The sequence below is a fragment of the Daphnia pulex genome, chromosome 7, assembly GCF_021134715.1.
Source record: "Daphnia pulex isolate KAP4 chromosome 7, ASM2113471v1".
Classification (NCBI taxonomy): domain Eukaryota; kingdom Metazoa; phylum Arthropoda; class Branchiopoda; order Diplostraca; family Daphniidae; genus Daphnia; species Daphnia pulex.
In genome coordinates this window covers 6,169,092-6,192,261 of record NC_060023.1, presented here as the reverse complement: position 1 = coordinate 6,192,261, position 23,170 = coordinate 6,169,092, and the positions used below count along the sequence as shown (strand labels likewise).

General features: G+C 37.7%; 1 protein-coding gene across 1 annotated transcript; it reads right to left on the bottom strand.

Moving 5' to 3' along the window:
* Nucleotides 1-1,121: 1,121 nt before the first annotated feature.
* Nucleotides 1,122-2,046, bottom strand: LOC124196694 (endocuticle structural glycoprotein SgAbd-4-like). Its single transcript, XM_046591862.1, has 3 exons — nucleotides 2,012-2,046; nucleotides 1,671-1,903; nucleotides 1,122-1,566 (listed from the first exon to the last, which is right to left on the bottom strand). Exons 1-3 carry the CDS (start codon nucleotides 2,018-2,020, stop codon nucleotides 1,227-1,229), a joined length of 582 nt encoding a protein of 193 aa, XP_046447818.1. The 5' UTR covers nucleotides 2,021-2,046; the 3' UTR covers nucleotides 1,122-1,226.
* Between the last annotated feature and the right edge of the window lie 21,124 nt (nucleotides 2,047-23,170).

Below are 23,170 nucleotides of genomic sequence, written 5' to 3'. Positions count from 1 at the left end.
GACGGTACCAACCGTGATGACCGTGATGACGCAATATGACGCAACAACCAGCATCACCACCAGATGTCTATAGCATTGCCGTGATGACGAAATCTACTGACTGGGCAGATTTCCCACGATAAAATCTTTAACGGGCAGATGATTAAGCTACAGAAAAGCAAATAGCAAAAGAGTCCGACTTTACGCTAGACCAAAGTTCCCCGGATTTCAACGGGGCTCAGGTTACTCGTTTGATTAGTAATTTGTAAGAACAAGATGAAGGAAATATATAAGTGATAATTTGGCTAGTTGGAAAGCAACAACCGTGGAAAAGAGATGTCATGTCATGTCATGGCCTCGTCAAAGTTCAGCCAATTCGATTAAATGAGTTCAAACCATCAGACATTAGGATCACATCCGAACGCCGGAAAATCCTCTGGTCTGGAACCTCTAACAAGGTGCATGTGCCATTGTGCCTAATTCCAATGCAATTGTGCCTAATCCTTCCCCTTCACTGGAAGTCTCTGACTGTCGGCTGTCCAGTCATCTCTATCGCACCTTCTCTTTCTCGATGGTGTTGTTGATCCAGTCAAGTCAGCTAAATCCACATCTTTTATTACGCCAAGGACGTTGCAATGGCTTACATGAGCGGATCGGCAACATCGGCCTTGTCCTGCGTCTCCGTCATTGAAAATATTTGTTTGGCGGTCTGGTCCCCTCTTTTTTTCATTCTTTCCTTTCCTCCCTTTCCTTTCCTCGGGCACGATTAACCCGACAAGCCTAACACCATGTACTGCGGGGCGAGCCAAATAAAAATCTTCTGTTCACGGCACCCCTTCACACTGCAACGCGACGCAAAGGGGTCGGCTTGACCCATACCTTTGGATCTTAATAAGGTCTATAGTCAATTTATGCTCAATTATAGTCAAAGCTATTCGGGAAAATACGAAACTACTCCAAGAAATGAAATATTTCGTATTAAATAAATACGAAAAAATATAGAGTTGAAAAATACGGAAAAATATAGATATCGAATCGTGTGATCCTTAAAAAAAAGCTTAAAATTGACTGTAAGAAGTTGGTGATTATCACAACGTTCTCGGATAAGTATGTGCTAAGAGAAAAGTAAATTTTGAACTCGGTTAAGGAAAATTATTTTTATTTATACAATCATACTCAACGTTATCGCAAAGAAAACATCAAATATGACATCATTCAATCATTCATTGGTCCAATAATTTAATAATTTAATAATAACTTTTACCGGAATAACCGAGTCCGGTGCGTTTGTAGGGGAGAGCGGGAGCAACTGGGAGTTCGTATTCATGGACGGGAGCGACGGGGAGTTCGTAGACGTGAACGGGAGCGACGGGCAAGTGGTCGCCCTTGGGTTGGAATCCCTGCTCATCAGCGACCCAGGTCAAAGTGAATTTCTCGCCTTCGGGGGAAACCCAGTAAGAAGATCCTTTGTTGGTGTTTCCCATCACATCCTCGTAAGTTGCTTTGCCGTAAGAGTCGTAGGCGACGCCTTGGAGCTTCTTCTGCACCTGCGATTCCTCGCGGGTCGTGTAGTCAGACTGGGCGTAGCTGCACAAATTAATCAATATCAAGAAATTATTAACCGATTGAATCCATCAAGGTTATAACTATAGTAAATAAAGTAGAATTAACATTTCGTTGATTTTTATTACCTCCACTGGCTGCTGCCGTCGAGATTGCGCTCATCAAATTGGCTGGTGACGGTAATGCCGGCGTATTTGTTATCCTTGGCGTAGGCCGGAGCAGCGTAAGCCGGAGCAGAGTAGCTTGGGGCAGCGTAAGCCGGGGCAGAGTAACTTGGGGCAGCGTAAGCTGGGGCTTTGTATTCCGGCTTGTAGCTGGAAGGGGCAGCGGCAGCGACGGCCAAGACAGCGGCGATAACAAACTAGAAAATCATATTTCACATAGTTTAGTCCCAAGTCTGAGGCAATTAAAGCACAAATGAATTCGACGACTGTTGACTGATTAAATGCCTTGCGTGTCGTCTCCTTACCAACTTCATGTTGAATTCAGTTGATTTGTAGAACAACTGATACTTTTCATCTTCCCTATCGGGGCTTTTATAGTTGGGTGAAGGGAAAAAAATTATTCGTTTGGGAGGGGTCTGGGTGTGTTCGAATTGGTTCCTTCTTTGCCAATTGGGTCAAGAACGGAAAAAGTTTTGATTTTACTTTTGCATTTTACTTTGGTGTCAGGTGCAAATGAAACCATCTCTTTCCGTCAGTTCTCTCTCTAATTGAATTGAGGAAACATTTGTCGCTTGAGAAGGAATCATATTTTGCTAGGGATCTACTTGATCTCCTTGAATTTTGAAGGTTTTGGGGAAGGTTTATCAAAAACAAATATGTTATCCCTGCTTGCTAAAAAAAGTGAGTAGCAAACTGGCAGCGCAAGATAATTTGGGTTTTTCACAGCGTGGTTTTTCACAGCGATTTTGTGGTTAGCTAAGTTAGCTGATTAACATCTGTTAATAGATGTTTTGATTACCTAATCGTGCTGATCTGTGTAAGGAACTTTTTGATTAGCGAATGCAATTGCTAATCTGGTGTAGGGGAGAGGGGGGCTAGTTGTCAGGTGCAATTTTCCTGAATTGTTTGAGTACACTACTGGTAAAATGAATGAATGAATCCGATTCAGATTTCAATTCTATAGGAATTGTTCGTATTTGTTTACAATGTTCATTTACACGAAATTGTGAAATCGAGAAAAACTGCAAAAAAAAAAAAAGTCTGTCAACTTGCCCCACCTACGGGGTAAGTTGGCTACTGACGATACTAGATTGCTCCAAAATTTCTAGGTCGAATTTTGAAAACTTGCAACTCAGCCTCTGGTGAGTTATCTTTATGCCGACATGCCCCTCAAAATATCTGACAACTTACCCCACAGGATGCTTTTCGAACAAATAATTTGATAACTAAATAACTTTTTATTGTAGAACTGTCGTGTTTCTTTTAAAAATAAGACAGACATTAATTATATTTGGCTAATGGGTTTTCTGACACTCTTAGAGTTTTATACTATGAGAAAAATAAAAAGTGCTGAGAGGCCCAAAAAAAACTTTTTGCCGTTTTTTTTTCTTTTTGCTATAACTCCTGTTGGGGAAGTTGCATACTTTTGAAATTTTGTATGAGCAATCTGGGTGTTGTCTTCCATATTTGGTGTAAAAGGCTTGATTTGTTTTGGTCTGTAAGGGGTCTAACTAGCAGAATGCCAATTTACCCCACCTGCCAACTAGCCCCCTCTCCCCTATTATAGCGAATGCACTCGCTAATCGGCACTTCATTAGCTAAAGCATTCGCTAAATTTATGCGAATTAGCCATTTCACTTCTAATGTGCACTCTATTAGCGAGACTATTCGCCAATTTTTCAAATTTTGAAGTTTGGTCCCAAAAATAATAAAAAACATCTATTAACAGATGCTGATTAGCTAATTTAGCTTATAAAGCAGTCCCGTTTTCACCTTCTAGAACACTGGTGTCGTGTGATAAAGTAACGATAGTATACACTTGACTAAACAAACGAAACGCAATGAAAGAACTTTTAGATTTCTTCGTAAGCTTGTGAAGTCCGTCCCGAGATAATTCAGATAAATGAAATTCTTTGAACTTTGAATTAACTGCATCGCTATAAAGTTATGCGCTAGTTTTTTTTAGGGAGGAGAGTTATAAATCAAATGGCCGCTATTAGTTTCTGGATTAAATTTTTGTAGGGCTGCATTTTTTGCTGATGAGCAATCCGGTCTCATATTTTTTGGCATCTTGCTTCTATTTCTGATATTGAACTATTGCTGAAACTCTCTAGCACCTTTTGGTGTGCATCGATACTTGACCTGACTCCTTGAGATACTTTTTGACTTTACTTTTCTCCGCTGCGTGTTGCGCTTTGTAATCCGCCATCTTAATAATGTTCAGAATGGTTTTGATTTCTGCTGCCATTGTGGCTTGATAATATTGTTGTCAATTTTTTTTGAGTAGCGTGGCTGTTCCCTAGAAAGACAAGTTGTCTGCTATCAGAAAACGATTGATACTGGGTTGTTGATCTTTTCATGCCGATCATTTTTAATATAGGGCTTAGGGTGTGCAAATGAGCGAGAGTATCCGTAAAACGCGTTCAAAGTTATGAGTTTTACGGAGCTGACCTGCAGCCCAAGCCGGGCTAAAGGGGGGAAAAGCGGGGGGGGGGGGGGGGGGGACTGCGCGTACCCATGGGAGAGGGGTCAGTGAAAGGGGGCATCAGAACTTAACAAATAATAACCAATAGGAAGCTTTGCCTTACTTGGCGGTATGGGCGGTATGGTTCAAATCCTGAAGGGGGGAACTACTAGGAAATGCTTCCGGACTTCGCCGAAATGCCGTCGAATTCGTCTTCTCAGTAGGGGGATGGGGCAAAATGTCGACTTCTGGACTTTTCACAGAGTAAGCCATCACCTTATCTCTGTTCCTCACTTTGAAATTGGTTCACGGTTGTACATTTTTGCAAAATTCCCTTCTACTAACGAGCCTGCTGTACAGTTTACAACAATCAACAGTGTTCCATCAATATCACCATTCATTGGTAAAACCATATTTTCTTCTTCAATTAGCTTTAAAACAACAATGTCTCTGGCATTACCAACCTCTTCAATCACAGAAACATATGATTCCGAGATCATACTTAAGGAGTTTAGCTGAAAACTCCCTTCATAATTCTCTTCTTCAAAAATATAAAACAACTGTGGAATTTTGATTGGGTCGTGAAAATCCAAATCGGAACCCCTATTTTATAAATGGACATGCTGTACATAAATTAAAAAAAGCATTAAATAAAAAAAAATTGATTTAGACTGGGAAGGAAAGAGTCCAGATCAAGAGCACACAACAGCAGTCGGGATACCGGAAGGAACTCCAGTTCAAGCTGTCTGTTAGGTTCAACCAACTTGGTATATTCATTTATCTTGTATTTCATTTGTCGTACATTCTACATTTTTTAAAGTATCATGCAGAGTGAACAAACACAACCTGAGAAAAAGGCTTACCTTGGTTTGGTTGAAGCTCTCTTCCGTGTGAAATGGTGAAATTCACCACCCTGAATACTACACTACTGCTGATAGAATATAGCTTGAGGCATTGAAGCGTCATCAACTCTTACCGAACGTAGCCGGCCCTCCCACATCTGCGACTTGCACTACTCCTGTTTCCACTGAATATCTTCCAGGTATTTCTGTGGTTCCAATGCCGTTCTACAGATAGGTCCTACAGTAACGCTTGGAACGTTATTATTCTAATGAATCGATCGGAGTGTGTCATACAGGGACTGAATTTTACTTATTTTATTTCTGTACCCGGGCTAAATTTTTCAAGATTTCATTATTTATTAAATTTTTTATTTTTAAGAAATAATTGTTCACGTAACAAATCTGTTTCAGTCCTATTTTTAGATATAGTACCCACCACAATAACTGGCTTACCCCTGTCGATGTTTTTACCATTCCCTAATAATATATTAACACATATCCTCCAATTCTTGATGAATAAGACTTGAATAGAAGATTGAGTTGTGTCATGGGGACGGTTTAAATTAAACCCTTTTACACCAAAATATGTTTAAATTAACTCAATAGAAAGGAACATTTTCTTTCTTGCAGGTTCTTTACGTCATCGAAAAAACAAATGATTTATTGGGATTCACTTTACGGAAAGACGACCAACACTTTTGGCCAATTCGTGGAGTCAGCGTCAATCCAGTTGTGGATAGCTGCTTCCGTCCCAGAAACGTGCTGATCGCCGTAAGGTACAGTGATTATGTGTACTCATAGACTAATAAGTAATGTTTCACAAATTATAACTTTATTTTCCTCTTCAAAAAAGGTCAACGAGGTACACATGACGAGAGCAAGCCTGGAGAATAGTATTGTGGTTTTGCGTTGATGCAAAGAGACATTCATTCTACAATTTGCCTATAACCAAACAATGGCTGAGATGTTGTCTCTGCAGCAGAACAATTTCAAATAGGGATTTGGCCTGTACAACTGATTCGTATGCCGAAGCAGACCACAACGGCGCTGCCGTCGATCGTTTCTCCCGGTTTAAAGTGCCCTATTGCTCTTTTACATGCATTGATTTTTAGAAAATTAAATTTAAATACTTAGTAATTTCAGATCAAAACCTACTAAATCAAAAGTAAGCTTATGCCTGGAAAAATATTTTAAAATCACGGTTTGATATTCTAAATGTCATAATTGATGGTACGGAACGGTTTTTATTGCTTTTTTAGGATTGCAATGTATAGCTATCGATACACAATCGTCTTCCAAAGGAAGAATAGTTGAAGAGCTGTCATTGCTGTGGATTGTGGAAAGATGTAAGAGAGAGTCAGTTCAAGTTAGTTGTGGTGGTTATTGCACTTATTGTATGGTTGTGCACAGGCTAACGAAGTTACAAAAAAGATTGCAACAATTTAAATCAGGACTCAAACAACAATCTAAAATCTGTGTGTACCACAAAATTAACCAACTAACACTCGGTGGCGATATTTAAAACTGATCGAACTTTTAAGCCGATGCTACTTCTGAAAAACCTATACACAGAAGCAAATTTCTCTGCTTTTAAGTGACGGAAAACTAATGTGTATGTGAGGTTTGAAACATTAGGACAATTTTTTATGGTTTCATTCCACATAAAAAAAAAGAATCAGGGGTGAATATAAAGAACTAACGGCTGTATAAAAACATCTAAGCTATATAAAAACTCCGTTGTGTTTTTTTTATCGCTAATGGGATCTACATAAAAAATGGCCATACCTTCGGCTCCCGTTTTAAAGGTTCTTTATTATAATGCTATTATGTATTTTTTTCCTTTTACTAAAAACAAACGTTTGTTTTCCTTTTTTGGTGATTGTCTGTAAAAGTTATTGTCTTAGTCCCGATTAAGACATCTTTGTGTTACCAGTCTGAAGACAAGGGGAATAAAATGCGTAGAATTGGGTAAAATGCAATTTCTTCAATTCAAGCATCCCGATTCTTCAGTGGGCTTGATAAAGGGCTTGAGAAACCAGCAAATCTAAGAAAAGAAGAAGCTACTGCAACACTTCTAATTTTTTCCGTATAATTTGTCTTGTTTGTGAAAGAGAAAAAAAAGTTCTTTATGAAACGTGGAAAACTCAACTAAGATTTATGTCGATGATGAAGAAATCACTATTTTTCAGTCTCATTTGTATTGTGTGAACTTGTGACATCAAATTACTTTTGAATTCTTGTCTATAAATAAAAACGCAATTTTTTGTAACTACTTTAACCTTAATTACAAATGGAAATAATAATTCGAAGAGAGCATATGAGTTTAAAATTGTTTAGTTTATAAATATTTTATTTTCTACTTCCTTATATTTATTTATACTTCCCTACCAAGACAGGTTTTCTGATATCGAAAAACGATTAATACAGGGTTGTAGATCTTTTTACGCTGATCATTTTTAATGTATGGTTTAGGGTATGCAAATGAGCGGAAGTGCCCGTAAAACGCGTTCAAAGTTTTGAGTTTTATGGAGCTGACGCGCAGCCCAAGCCGGCCAGAAAGGGGGGTCGAGCGGGGGGTGGCGCGTACCCATGGGAGAGGGGACAGTGAAGGGGGGTATACTATACCATGGGCCATACTATACCAGCCCATGTTTCCCCCTTGGCTCCCATATCACCGGTGGTCTAATGGTCAGTATCCCGGGTTGATATGTCGAAGGACCGAGGTTCGAATCTCGGCCAAGTCGAAAAAAAAATTCAATATAAATTGAAATTTTGAAAATTTAAAATTGTAATAGCATCAGTCACTGAAATATCATGCGGTCACATGTTGCAAACATAAATTAATGTTTGTGGGGAGCTACCATACAGTTCATGCTTTCCCTTAATTCATTCATGATACCGGTAGCCTTATGGTTAGCGACTCGTGCTGCCATGCCAAAGGACCGAGGTTCAAAACTCGGTCCTCGGTCGAAATCGCTTAGGAAAACTAAATCGATTTTTGATAAATTAAATTTAAAAGCCTCTAGAGTTGATGGTAGTGGAAGATCGGTGGTAAACTGGTAACTCACGACCGCTACAAGAGCGTGAGGACGTGACCGTGACTACGGAGAGGACAAGGGGAGAGGAGAGAGATGACCCAGAGCTGCAAAATGAGTATAATCTAACATTTTAAAAATGTTCCTCGACTTCTTCGTCGATGACTCACTGTTAAAAAGGAGGCAAGGAAATGTTACTTGGTCAAATTATTTATTAAAAACAAAACAAAAAACCAAGGGGTTGTCGACTCTAATACCCCTCGGATTTTTGGATAGTTTTGCGGGATGTTTCCAACGTTGGAAACCAAGGAAAACTTGAAAAAAGGTTAAAAGGGTAGGGCCATTATTTGACTTGGGAGAAATGGCAGGAAAGTTAGGAAAGGTAAAAAAATAAGGAAAGGGGAGATATTTGGAAAACCCACGGAACATTTGCAATTTTTCTATTAGAAAAACTGGAAAAAGGGGCGGATCAGGGGTAAAAACCAAGAAAGAGTCAGTAGCAAAACTTTCGCAAGTAGTATCCTGCATGGAAACTTGGACAGCCGCTAGGGGTTCTACACAGGATACTCGTAAGAGCCACCTAGCGGCTGTCCCAGTTTCCATGCAAGATCTTCAGGCAACGCAAAACTAGCCATATTCAAATTTCGCGCGGACATCGATAGTGAAATCTGACGTTTTCGACGTAAAAAATGAGGGAGTAAGAAAAGAAAATGTGGTAAAAAGTGGGGTATTATCTTGTAAAAATCCAACCAAATAGGGAGTCCGGTTAATTTCATGTTAAAACACAACATTTGATCCATCTCAATCTAACGCTCTATAACCACTTCACCTACTGACACTTGTTGATCCTATGGTAAAAATATCTTCCTTTATTCTTTCCTCTTAGAAATCGAGGATGCATATCAACAACAAAGGCTCAGTGAATAATAACCAAAAGGGAATGTGTGCATATCCCACAACTACTCATGTAGCTAGTCATTTCATACCCTAGCCCCCCAGCGGTTGAAAACAAACAATATAGTATAGTTTTACAATATAGTATAATATAGTGGTCCGACTATGATAAGTATTACGTGGAAGGGAAACAAAATTTTGGAAGTTAGAAATCAACTAAATTTAGGGAGTAAATGTAGGGTAAAAAATTATTTGATTATACAAGAATAAAGTTTAGCTTATTGTAGTTACGGGGGAAAAATGAGAAGTTCTTCTGACTTTTGGGTAAAAATTTATTCAAGAAAGGAAAAAGGGACATTTTAAGGGGGTACACAAACAAAGCAAATGGCGGTGCGATAATGGGAAAAGGGGAAATTTTGTACACCTGAACGCACATACACCGTTCAGTGTATAACATTCACCTAGATGCGTCACACATCAAACGATAGCCCACTTATCGATGATTATACTAATTTTTTTAAATTTGGGTAACTTTTAACGGCTGATCCGGAAAGTTAAAAAAAGGGGGGACGTAGTGCCTTAAGAGGCCATAAGTCCTTGCCACAGAAAAAAACATTGAATTTTGTTTTAAAAATGTGATAAAACTCGCATTAACAATTGGGAATTTAAAATTTCTTTATTTCTTATCATTGATTTAAATAAATTAATGATCTTTATCCATGCAATTAGAATAAGGTTAAATCAAGTTTTATATTAGTGGTTTTTTGGACTATACTTAATTTCACAAATCCACTAAATTCCATGCTTTACGAAAATCGGGCAATGTTGCTTTCTGCGAATTTAAATTCACATCTTCGATCTTCCATCTTAGCATAGTTAAATTTGTTTGCATAGTTCGTAGGATCCTATGCTGGCATCATCCCGTTCTGGTCTGCGAGGTTCCCGTAAGAAATCCAAATAAAATTAATAAACAGTAAGTAAAATATGAAATATTAAGCAACATAAATAAAATTCAAATATTTGAATCGGATACGGTTTGGTAAATACTGGATGGTGAATGCCTTATCCGATCCTTTGCTTGGCTCGCGAGTTTTTCTCTCTAAGTTGTCCGATTTCATAAAATAATTTTGGATTCTTATTGTTCACTCGATACCTTTGAGAGGAACAGCGTCATCTTATCGGATGCCGATGAATATACTTAGTAAGAACGATTGCCAGGTATATATATTTCTATTCTATGCCCTTTGCAGAGACCTACCGTATCTGCTTCGTCACGCTACGTTGTCAGATAAAATGGCAAAATAAAACCTACCCCGAAGAGCCCTATACATTCCTTTATGTCCAGTTGAGGGTGCTTTTATGATATGTTTACATATGACAGTTGGCTCACTTACCTCTACATTATAAAACAATTGCCTCGGTACAAATCATTTTCATTTTGATCACCATGTAGATCTACTTCGAATATAAAAACACAAAATGGTGTTAAATGATACACACTGAGTAACTGTTGTCTATAAATGTAAAATTTGAAATTAATTTCAAAATATCTTTGTATAGATTTACATTCTAAAAAATTATAAATTATTGTTAGGGAAAGACGTTGTACAAAATACATGATTTGTACTCAATAGCTACATTTTTTTGAATTGTTTGAAGTTATATCCAGATTTGATTCACAGCAATCCTTCACAAAATGCTTTTTTCAGTTTAGATACATATTGAGCTGCCATTTTAGCTTTTGACACTTGCGTAGTATTAGGTGTTTGTCACTGTAATAGCCCATTGTTACTAGCTCAGATGATGTCATTTTTGAAGGTTGGATTTCCTGCAATGTAATCTTGGTTAGATAAGTAAATAATTACTAAATTATATAATTTGATACGTATACTAATACCGATAGCGACAATTACAATGTTCTTACCCAACTTTTTGGTTTAAGAACATGAGTAGACATTGGGTACGTTAAGCTCTTAAATGAAAACAGGGGAAAAAAAAATTCTTGCAATGGCTAGAAACATAGAGGTACACAAAATCATGAAAGACTACATATTTTTATTTATATCCTTCTTATTATTTCCCCTGTTGGTCAGTCGTCAAGAGTTCATTCTAGCCGTTCGAACTCGGGACTTTTCAACGATACACTACTTGGTGCTGCTCCTGCATCTCCTCCCGTGGGTGTGGGGGAGGGGTGAAATTAAACGTTGAACCCATTTTGTTCCCTGTCTCCGAACCGGGAAACGTGACAACGTAGTGGCTTTGCCTCTGTCTGATGCAGTGGAAAGGTATGTTGTTTGCCCTTGACACCTAGCTGTGGCATAACTATGCAACCCTTGTGACTAGACAAAAAACGACGAAAATGACATATAAAACTAGAGTCAACAGAGAACGCGTTTATATGGTACAGCTACTACCCAATCAAAACGTGGACACCTAGCATATTCGTCTGGAAAAAGATATTGCAGAAGTTGACGTACTTTTCCGGTATGGAACGCCATAGGAACAAAAAATTAACTGCTCCAAAGTTAGCATTAATTTAGTGTTCTCCAAAAATAAGTGCTCAAAATTTAGTGCTCTCTCGCATCCGCACTCTAGCGGGCGGCCATAGCCTAAAGTGTGGGCCGATTGCTTGAATAAAAAAGCGGAAGAAATTTCGGGGCCAATAAAGCCAATTTTAATTTTTCCGAATTTTTCCGATTACTGCTGTATTTGGGGACGATTCTTTTAATTTTGAAACAGTGAACTTTATGAAACTCAATGCAGATTTCATATGGAGGTTGTGGAATTGTCAATATTACTCGAGTCAAGCATACAGTAACTGCTACTTAACGTCGATGGTATAATCCCTGTTTGATTTTCGCTTTCCCTTCTTAATGATACGTTTTTATTATTATTTTAAAGATCTAAACAATTAAATAATGACAGAAAAATGTTGAATTATGATGGCTTCCGGATAATTCAAATTTTTGAGTCATCACATTTAAGAGTCCAGATGTGATAATATGGGATAGATTGCCAAAATATAAAGTTTGAGAGAAATATCATTACGATTATAAAATAAAAAAATGGTTTCATACTCATTCTTTAAGTGGAATCACGAATCAGTATTGTATCTATGACCTATTGTGTGCACAAGGCAAAAGCCATTGTAAACACAACTCATTTACAGATTAGTTCATTATTGTAAACCCAAAATGAAATATTGAAATAATAAACGCTTTCCATCGTAGCCCTAATCGCTGATATTGTAATTTTATGCAATAGGCTTGGGGGGTTTTGTAGTGAAACGAGACTTCGTAAGAAACCGTTGTCCTCGTTTGCTACGGATTCTGATCTAAAATGCGAGCATTCGGTGAATGCAAGTTACAATCCACACAGAAAAAAAGAACGTTTCCTATCATTTTTATAGACCGTTATAGACATATCACTTTAAAAAACAATTTCAGTGTAGTCGTCCATGTTGTAATTTTATACCGAAGGCTTGGGGGGAGGGGTTTCTTGTGAAACGAGGCTGCATAATAAAGATAATGTCTCTTACCTATGCAATATTATCCTCGTTTGACGGTTTATGATCACAAATGTCAATATTGAATTGCGAACTGGGTTCATCTTGCATTGAACCGACGTAAGAGGCCCATTTGAACGCCTACATTTGCATACGCCACTCAGCACAGTAGCATACATGAAATCAATTTCACCAATCAAGTTCAATGATTTCTTCCGTTTATTGTTCACCTTTTGTTTGGTGTTGGTTAGAGAGTAATAAAGACTAGACATCAGATATATATGCTTTTGTTCATACTTCATCGCATCTTTTTTTAGGACGGTGAATGACTGAAGGGTCGTCTAAGTTTACATGATTCACCGACTCATACTTATTAAATGAATATCTAATCTCAAAACTTAAGGGACAATGGTTGGAGGCTGACAATGATGAAATTGATAAACATATTTGATCTGCGTATGATTCATGTCAATTGAATGATTAGTAATACTTTTGTTTAAATGTCCATTCAATTGATATAAACGCAGCTCACTATTAAGATTTAAAAAAACTGGTTTATTGACAATGATCAACATGTGATAGACAACAAATATTCCAGTCCTACTAAAAATGCATTGTGAATAGGAAATGATGGGTAGACTACGCGTTCAACCGTTCCTCTACTCAATAAAAATAAATCGTCTCCAGTTTAAATCATTTACAATTTGCTCAAAATTTAGTGGTCTCTCGCATCGCATCGCAAAAAAATTTTGAGCACTTATTTTTGGAGAATACTAAATTAATGCTAACTTTGGAGCAGTTAATTTTTTGTTCCTATGGCGTTCCATATTCCGGCAAACCGTGCAGGCTCTGAATGCAACAGTGGAAAACAGTGGCAAACAGTTATGGAAAACTAGATGTGTTGTGAGACGGGCAAGCCAAAAGAAAGACTTGCAACAGTAAAAAACTTATACGATCCAAAACTTGTCGGCGCCGCTATGCAGGAAGTTACAACTAGGCAGATTCATGTTTTTGACATGCAATCCGGTGTGGCTCTGAGCCGGACCAGCAATTAGCTGACTTTTGTTTATGCCTGACATACTTCTGTTGGATCCTTGAGATAAGGAGTGAAAGTTGACCGAAAATTTGGTAGACTCCTACAACAGTTTGAAATGAAACCCGCCCATTACAAGGAAAATCATGTGTACAAAAGAATTCGGTGAAATCAATATTTAACCACTTTGGCGTTTACAAACATAAACTCGCAGAGAAAATAGGTAGAGTTGTAAACTTACCAAGGGTGATCAAAGTCTGTAAAAAGAGTTGCGTTATTGACGACGACATACTCCGAAAAGCGTCCTTCCTGCAAAACGTCCTCAAACAAGATAAACATTTCACACTAACAAGTTTTAATTTCATCATATATGCCAAATCTACTTTTCTCCAGTGAAGGTTTCATGTTTCCGCCGATAAATTGATTGAGACGCACACGCGACATTTTTCTGGCACGATCAATAAAAACACCATGGGACACCTTGTCGTAATACTGCTTCATCGGAATAACGTTGGGTCCTATGGCCTTTTTTACGAGATCGAAATTGTTCCGTTGTTTCATTGGTGAAATGATAACAATCACCCCGCAATTATGCGACTGATCGTCATAAGCCTTGCTCACTAATTTCTGGAAATCTCTAAACTCAATCTCGTTTGGCTGGTACGTGACGACGTCGTGATTACATACGTCTAGATAAGTAGAAAAATAAAATAGTATGAATATAAAAGAAGTAGATCACCAGCGTCTCCTTACTCAATAACGGAACTTTTGCCATAAGGCTGTATATGAGATACCGTAGATTTTGGTTCCTCTGGTTGACTTTCCATGAGTAAATCAACAAAAACAACGTGTGGATCTTCTGAAATTACATCCCTTAAGAATATAGGAAGGTTTGTAAATAATGAATTACAGCCTATTAGCGTCCATTGTAGAACTTAAACATTTCGAAAAGGAGTAGCTGTGGGCAGACTTCGGTTCTTTACTGGGAATGCAAGAAAAATGAAACCAATCAATAAAACAATGATCAAAGTTTAGTACGAACAAAACAGATTAAGTAATAAGTTACCAATCGTGATATATTTTACAACGGATTGCATGAATCATCCCAGGTTTCAACATTTTTGGCTATCCAATTTTTTCGGTCCCTTGTCTGAACAGAGCAGTTAGCATATTGCGTATAACATATGCAAATCAGGACTACAAAAGTAGTGCTGCTGGCTTCTTTACTTAAATATAGGCTAAAAAAATCCAATCTTTACATCAAATATCGTCTCTTATTTTGGAAGTTGCAATACCTACTACTGAAGCTTGATTCAATTCTCTTTCTATAGATTTATTTACCTCATGTCCAGTCAATTGCTCTTGCTGTGGTTCAAAAGATGCATATGTTGCCATCTTTTTAAAAATCCACTGTTTCCTCTGAAGAATCAATTTCAAGTTTTTGGCAACCGTTTTCACTTTCATTCATCGAAGAAAAAGACTTCTCTGTGAAGCAAACATATATCGTTATGAAGGGTCGTTATTTTAATGTTTATGCGGTTGTACCCAATTAAATAAGTAAATTGCTTACTCTCTTTTGAGGTAATAACGTTCTGATTTCCCTTCTCAACAGCAGAGTAATCGGATTTGGCAAAGGTGGTAAAGATTTGACGACTTTAAGAAGTAAGTTTTCCGAATTGCCATCGAAGAACTTTTTCCAGTAGTTGAATAAGGAGTGCGATGAACTGTTCCTTTCTAAATCCCAACGGAAGTCCTGCAGATTCTATACTCATCAAGTAAAGCTTGCCGAATAGTAGATTCCATATTTTAGCCCTGTCGATAGGATGCATTGCTTTCTGAAACGCTTTGAAAGCGTCTCATTGACAATTCTTTTCCTAGATTCTCCTTCTCCATCTATGGAGTTATCTGTGTTGTGGACATAGTCCATAGCTTCCGTAAACTGTTGTTCTTCCTATTCACACATTCTTTTTCAGTTATTTAATCTAATGCATTTATGCTAGAATGGGCTGCCTCATCTTATTCTTCGAAAATTTCTTCCGTTCTTAAAGAATTCCGTTTCACGGTCATCAAGAATGGAAATTTTGTTGACACGCATTTACTATTGCCTTTGAAACGAAATAGTCTCTAAGAGGTCATCTATCAGAATCATTATTAGTAGATTTCAACTTTCTCGACTGAATTGAAATTAAATAGATATAATAATCCACATGCTTTAATGTATTTTGAATTTATTCCTGGGAGAGTGTGTTCCAAACACGCTTAAGTATCTGCCAAATAATCAGCTTCATCATTGATAATAAAAAGAGAAACATGAATTTGAATTACCATGGCAATTGTATGCAGGGTAACTGTATTTTGGGTTTCTACATTCCAGATTCACTCATGAAACGTTGCGACGATTGACTCATGAAACAATTTCTTCTTCAACGGTCCAAATATTCAAACGTCATCAGTTTGGAGAATATGTGAAGTATTCGGTGGCAGAGCATGTAGAATTATTCCTTTTCCCTTGCAATTATCTTGACAAAATAGAAAATTGCGTTAAATAAGTTATCAATCGATAAAAAATGATAAAATTAGCCTGAGACTTTAAGTGAAATGTGACACTCCGTCAACAATCAGCAAACCCGGAAAAGAAATCCCTGTGATTGTACTCACAGCCGGATAAAAGGTCCCTTAAATAAGCAAGAGAGAAGTCTTGGGTCATCCAGCCTTTTTTGGTGTTCCCATATCCAAAGTAATCAAACTTTTCAAAAAGAAATGGCGCATTTATGATTCGTTGTTTTCTGGTTGACTCAAATGTTTTACTAGCGCTGGAACAATACCATAAGGGTAAAGAAAATAAGGCATCAAAGTCACTCCGGAAGCATTAAACAATCCCGTTACGTAAATAAATGTTAAACAATAACTTTCTATGTGACCTTAATAATATTCTAATGGATTACTGCGACCGATTTCCTTGAACTTCAGTGCCTTACAATTCGTCAATTCCTTCTGACACAATAAATTTGACACTTTTTTTTGGCTGCGGTTCAAGTTGAAAACCAACCTTTTCCCCATTAAATTTACGAAGGGGCTGCTTGAAAATGTCCAAGGCTTTTTCCGATTCTAGGAAGTATATGAGGCCTTTGAACCAATCACGGATACCTTCTTCTGTGATCTGTAAGATAAATAGGCATAAACTTAAAGGGGAAAACAATTACATTTGTATAAATAAAGTTACCGGATAACTAGCAAAAAACTTGTTTGCATAGTGCACACTAGTTAATCTCATAAAAGCTATATAATTCCCTATTTTACAACGTAACAGTATGTACTTACTACATTTAAACCCAGAAAACATTCAGTTTTCCACATATTAACTTCATTATCATGTAATAGATATGTACTTATGTAGTTAATACTTTTACCTGGGAAAATACGGCCGAAAGCAGTTCCTTCGATCCCAAACCAAGAAAATGGTTGGATCCCGGCATCAAGCGTGCCTTTAAATACTTGTATATAAAAATCTTCAAGAAGTCTTTGTCACCTTTCAACTTCTCAAATAGGAAGCAGAAGCATTTTGTTTTCTCGTAGAAACTTGTGTGAATAACTTTTCATGAAGAACAACGACGTGTCGGATCAGGTAGGTATACTCATTCCACATTTCCTTGTGAACTTGTCTTTGTTAGAAAGAGCTGCTTTTGCAAAGAAAGCATTTACAACACTCTGTTTCTGTGTCACGCAAATAGTAACCATGATTACTATATAGCTACTTACAGTTTTATTGAACTGTAAAGTAGTTTGTATCAAGACTAGCCCGTTTCTCTCTTGCAACCATTATGTTACACGTTTTCTGAAAATCATCAATTTTGACAGTAAATAACTAAAAGGAATTTTTAAAAAATAAACTAATGTAATTGTTAAATGGAGCACTACCTTGTTTGAATGTTTTTGAACATTACGAATTACTTGTTCCTTAAAACAATCAAGTTTCCTGCTTTTCATAAAATTCTTACGAATGTTCTAGCTGTCCAGCTGTCTCGGCTGGGTCCATTTACGTCGAGAACTTTTTCACAATAAATGTTTGATTTGTGAAGATTTTCGATGATAGATGCCAACAAATTAATCGTAGAGAAGTTACTGTTCACATTAGATGGAACTTGTTTGCTTCCCACATGAAGCATTACTTCGTTTCTGTTCGTATTACGTTGGCCATTTTTGTAATAAATTCCACTTCACTTACAAGTGATTGGTAATACATAACAGATAAGGTCATTAGTGAATGACTATGTCCATTCTTGTGATCCCAGAAATTGTACATTCCAGCAAAAGTAATAAAATAGTTAGGAGTAAAATTAACCAGAGTTGGTTGTTCTGAGCCGTCCTTGTGAGAGACTGTTCGATCATTGACTGAGATACTTGTTGAACCATTGGTTGCTGGACGCACGCATCTAACCAGGAGCTTCATCGTTTTGGGGCTGTTGTGACGCTTGCTAATCAATTTGAGATTCTACCCTATGCTAGATTGATTCCTGTACAATCGAAGTCGCCGTTTTTTGAATGCACATCATCTTATCTTGAGATTGTGGCACTTGTTTGCTGGACGTAGGTTGTCAGATCTGTTTGCTGGACGGGTTGTTAGGCAACTTTTGATTCTGAGAGATTGGGTTCCGATTGTTCACTCTACTCTTCCTGAACTTCAACAACGTTGAGCGCAACATCCTGGCAGAAGATAGGAGGACATTTACAAGTTGAAGAAAAAGAAACAAATTAGAAAAAGAAAACTACAAGAAAGTAATTCTGTGGTAAATGACTTTGATATATGTCAATTAATGAAATACTGCGGGGTGTGGGGGACCTGGATCAGTGTACTCGACCAATACATCAAAAGATTTGGGAGCAGTATTAGTAGCAGGAGAGCGTTGATTAACAGAAGAAGTGACTGTGGGAAGTTGTTGAGTGGGGATGACTAATACTGGATGAGAAGGACCGTGTACAGTCACAGCTACACCATATATATCCAAAAGCTGTAGCACTTTATTCACGAGTTCACATTGAATGTATTGACGTGTATGGACAAGAAAAAACTAAATGAAATCAGTCGTTCAGTTCGTCGTTCAACTCGTCGTGTTTCCATACTTAGGGTGGGTATTAGTCTGTTTCATTCCCACACTTTTTTTTATTTTAAAACTACATTGTGATATACATTGTGATAACATTCCTTGAGGCCTGAAGGCAGAGAGTCGAATGTTGCATTCAGCAATGCCGCAAAGAAATAATCTTTCCCATACCAGAGTACCACTTTGACGATTTGACGACCTTTGCGTTTTGGAAGCATAAAAAAGGCATTTTCCTTGCTTTGTCCTAGGGTAACATAGCTTCTAGACGACGGACCTAAAAATGGAAGAATTGTGAGTGGCATTCAGAGCCTAAAGCCCAAAGATCCGCATCTTAAGAGTGTGCCATGTGGAGCTTGCATCCTCGTTGCAGCTGGCACAGCTGAAGCTGTAAAAGTTTTGTCTGATATTGCTAAGCCTTCTAATAGTGAATCCCGATCACCAGCCAATTTTTCCTCTGTTAATTGTCTGCGAGACCATAGGTTAAGGGGGTTTGTAGAACCTAGAGCCCAATAGGTCAGATTGAACAACTTGCCTGTTCAATCAAAGCGAAAAATGATTAGACACAAACTGGTGGTGCAAAAATAAAGGTGAGTCGGTGCAAAAATAAGGGTTCTGTTCAAATAATCATTGTTATACTCAGTTTTTCACGCTGATTCGCAAAGAATTTAAAGCATTTTTTTAATGCACCCGAGTTTGTAAAATTCAAATTTAAAGTTGGAGTAAGCCCCTCCACTTTCAAAACGTACCCTCCACAATTTTCAGTGGATGGGGCTTAATTTTCTCATTTTCAGACGACGCAAAAGCAAAATAAGAAACTTTGGAAGGCTTTTTTATCCTCCGGGCCTACTGGCACAACACTGACTTCGACCGAGAACGGATTCTGCACCGATTCGCTCCATGGCGTATTGCTGGGTCCGCGGGCCAACCCGAGCGGTAGTGCCTTCTAGTACACATTTTCACATTGCGAAGCTTGTTGTTCAATATGGCTCGCCTCGCCTCGCCTCAAGAAAGACCTAAAAAATTGTCGCCAAATGTTCTACGAGAATTTCTTAGTGAAAATTAGGATAGATGGTAGAAAAGGACGTCCAGGAATGTTAAGTATCGTTCAGACTATAGCGTCTTACGTATTATGTACAACGCAAATTTGGTTTCAGCAACCATAAAGTGGGAGGTAACTGAATTTCCGTTGTGAAGACCGAAAATACTTTAAACGAAGTACGTAAAACACTAAATAACCCTGTAGTCTAAACGTCTCTTTAAAAAGACAGCATTGAACTGTCACTGCATGAAGAAGAAGATTAAATAGAAATTTTGGGAACTTTAGGGAAGTTTGTTTAATGAGATAGTTAACTAGGATATTTTAAACATCGATAACATTTTTCTTTTATCAATGTTCGTTTGACTAAGCATACAAGTACAGTTTGTAAACGTTAAGCAATAAATATTGCGCAATATTTTTTGAAAAATCTATTGATAAACTTAAAAAAAAAGTGTTTTAACTGATTTTTACCCAGACGAGGACCCGAGCCGGTAAATTTTTTTGTGTCCCGTGGGGCGACCCGGGACGGGTCATTTTTCGCTTTTGTCCATCCCGATCAAGCCCGTGTTTGAAAAAAAACCATGGAGGCAACTCATGTTAAAAAAAACACCCATTTAGCTCCAGGTTACAGCCCTATTCGTGTCCAGTTATTTCCGATTTAATCGTACTGGCAACTTCGGTTAGCCAACTATATTCAGATTTTGATTTATTGCAGAAAAAAGATAAGAGACAACTTCACAATTTAAATGTTTAACCCCCTGTGGTGTGCGAGGTTCCCGTAAGGCATAAAATAATTAAATAAATTTGAAGTAAAATAAAATATGAAATGAAATGTTAAGCGTAACGGATTTTTCGGTCACAGGTAGCTATTGATGAGCTGTTTGACGTCGTAGGCAACTCGGACGCGCCAAAAGCTTCTAGTCTATATCTTGCACACAAACCGGATTCTACTCTGTGTATTTCCTTAGCAACACTCACGATTCATTTTTAAAAAATTAAAAGGCGTATACTCGTAAGACGACTGTTCCCTGTGTATTAACATGATTATCGCCAATTACAGCAACGAGACACCAACAATTGTTGGAGGACCAGAACAACTTTTGGATTGGATTTGGGATGTAGAGATCAGGCGTACGGGATCAATAGAAGAAAGATTTGCGTGCTTCTCGTCCAGGAGTTGGCTGGGAAGTTTAGTGAAACCAGTCCTCTCCGGTCGAAGCGACGTTGGAATTAGATAGAGAGAATAGAAAAAGACAGGTATTGGTAATACGTGTGCAATAGCAAGCGTAGCGAAATCAGTACTGACAAATGCCGTTTCCAGGAAACAAACCTGGCTCCTCGTCCAAAAACGGGACCGTTTTTAAGAGTGACTCTGCTCTACTCTGGTCGGAGCTAGCTGAACCCGTGACTATACAGAACGAACTTTTAAGAGTGAAAAATTTTTTTTTAGTCTGATTGGAGTGCTGGTACTCGCCATAAATCGACCCAGTATCGATCAGATGGATTCGGCATTGCTAGGATGTAGCCAGATACTATGATAGGCAGAGAAAAGAAGAGGGGAAAAAAAGAGAGAGATCAAATCTGAAGTTTAAAGCGAACTAGGTGATCGAAAATTGATAAAGGAGGGCCACAGGAATTTGTGCTCAGGGAAAGCTCTAAGTGGGACTGGCCACAACAGGTTCAGATTGGTTGCTCATTCAAAAATGACCTCTCTGGAAACGTTGTACTTGGTACAGACAAAGATCACATGATTGATATCTTCTTCATCGCCGGACAAACAGGAACAGAGAGGTGATTGATTTCTTTTGATCTTGAATAGGAACTTGTTTAGAATGCAGTTACCTGAGAGACTGCTTAGAAAAAAGGGGTTAACGACGAATCTAGGATAAAAGCTGTTTCCACTGAGGGAAAGAACAGCCGTGTTTGTACAGTGGAAGAATTAGACCAAATTCGATTCCATAGATTAAGAATTTCTGAGCGGAGTAATTTATCTCTATAAAGGAGCAGAGAGGTGTCAACAGGTTTATAGAATGTCAAGATTCTTTCAGGAATTTCCCCAGAAATAGTACGCGAGGACTGAGACAGGATATTGGCGTGATTCATAAAAAGCTAAGTTTTCTCTCGAACCCTCGTTTTCCGTGAATATAACATTTTGAGTAGGGCCTATAGAACACCAAAATTGTTTTCTTGAATCCTCATATTCCATTAATACATCTTCAATATAGTGAAAAAAAATTTCTTTGGAAACCTCATCTTCCATGAATACAACATCTTCAGTATAGCAATCACTCACATCTGTGACGCTTTTCCGCATTCAAACAAAGAATTAAATATTGAGCAGCATCAGTCTTAGGATCAAACTGTACAACAGATGCACGATTTAAAAAGAACATAGGTAACATATCTATAAAATTTAAACAAACTTCGTTATCCATAGTAGCCTTTAAACTGAGATGTCCTTCATCACTTACGACAAAAGCGGACTTCAGTTTTATGGTACACCCAGGATGGCGACGCACATCGTTTGCAGTGGTACCCAATAAACTGACTGGAACCTAATTATAAAACCTAGATAATTCAATAAAATACGACGTCTACACAATAGTATTATTACTTCACCCTCTTTCAAACTGGCATCCACAAGTTGAACTTCAAGATACACGGTTTTCGTATGGTGCCATCACTGTTCTTGATTCCATGACCACAGATGATACAAAAGCAAGAACATTTAGAAAATCAAATAAGTAGGTTAAAAACACGAGATATCTGTGACGGTCAGATACGCAACTAGAAATGAACATAAAAGCACTCACAGCACCAAGAACAAACGTTGAATCGCCGTATACTTTAACCTCCCAATTCCGAAACGCTATCGCAATTTAGACGCATGTTTTGCAAAATTAAAAAAAATTACTCTAGAAAGACCCTATTGAGACCTGAAAAACCCTAAAAACTTTTTCTTGTCACTGAATCCTGTAAACGCAACATCCATGTGCCGGATGTTTTCAAAAACAATATCTAAAGCGACGACAATTAAGGTTAATAACTCTTTATTTGAAATCTTCTTTTTTTGCCATCAACTGTTTGTAGACTTTTAACAAAAAGAATGATTGCCAAGGTTCCTATGGCCTGAAAAATGGTATTATTGCAGTCATCCCTTTGTTTTTATCAATTATAAAGTAATGGTCATCGTGAAAGGTGAATTTAGTCTCCTGTCTATAAGAAATTACTTTTCTTGTTTAGTTTTCAATATTTGATTAAGCAGCAGGCAAGGCTGTTGATGAAGTGCACAAGAAAATCAATATTGTCTGAGCCTTATAAATCATCATTTATATTAAACTTAATGAAGTCAAATCTAGCCAAAATAGGTCCACTACCCTTAGAAACTGTATTTGAAGAAGTTGTGATTTATGAGTAGGGTTCCATTTCACGTGTACCATAATGAACTTACTCAAGGCTTTTGGAATGTCTTATTTCAAATGACCAGTCAAAATAACTTTTCAAGTGGGGCTCTTAGGGAAGTTTAGCTTGAATTCCAATGCTTTGACAG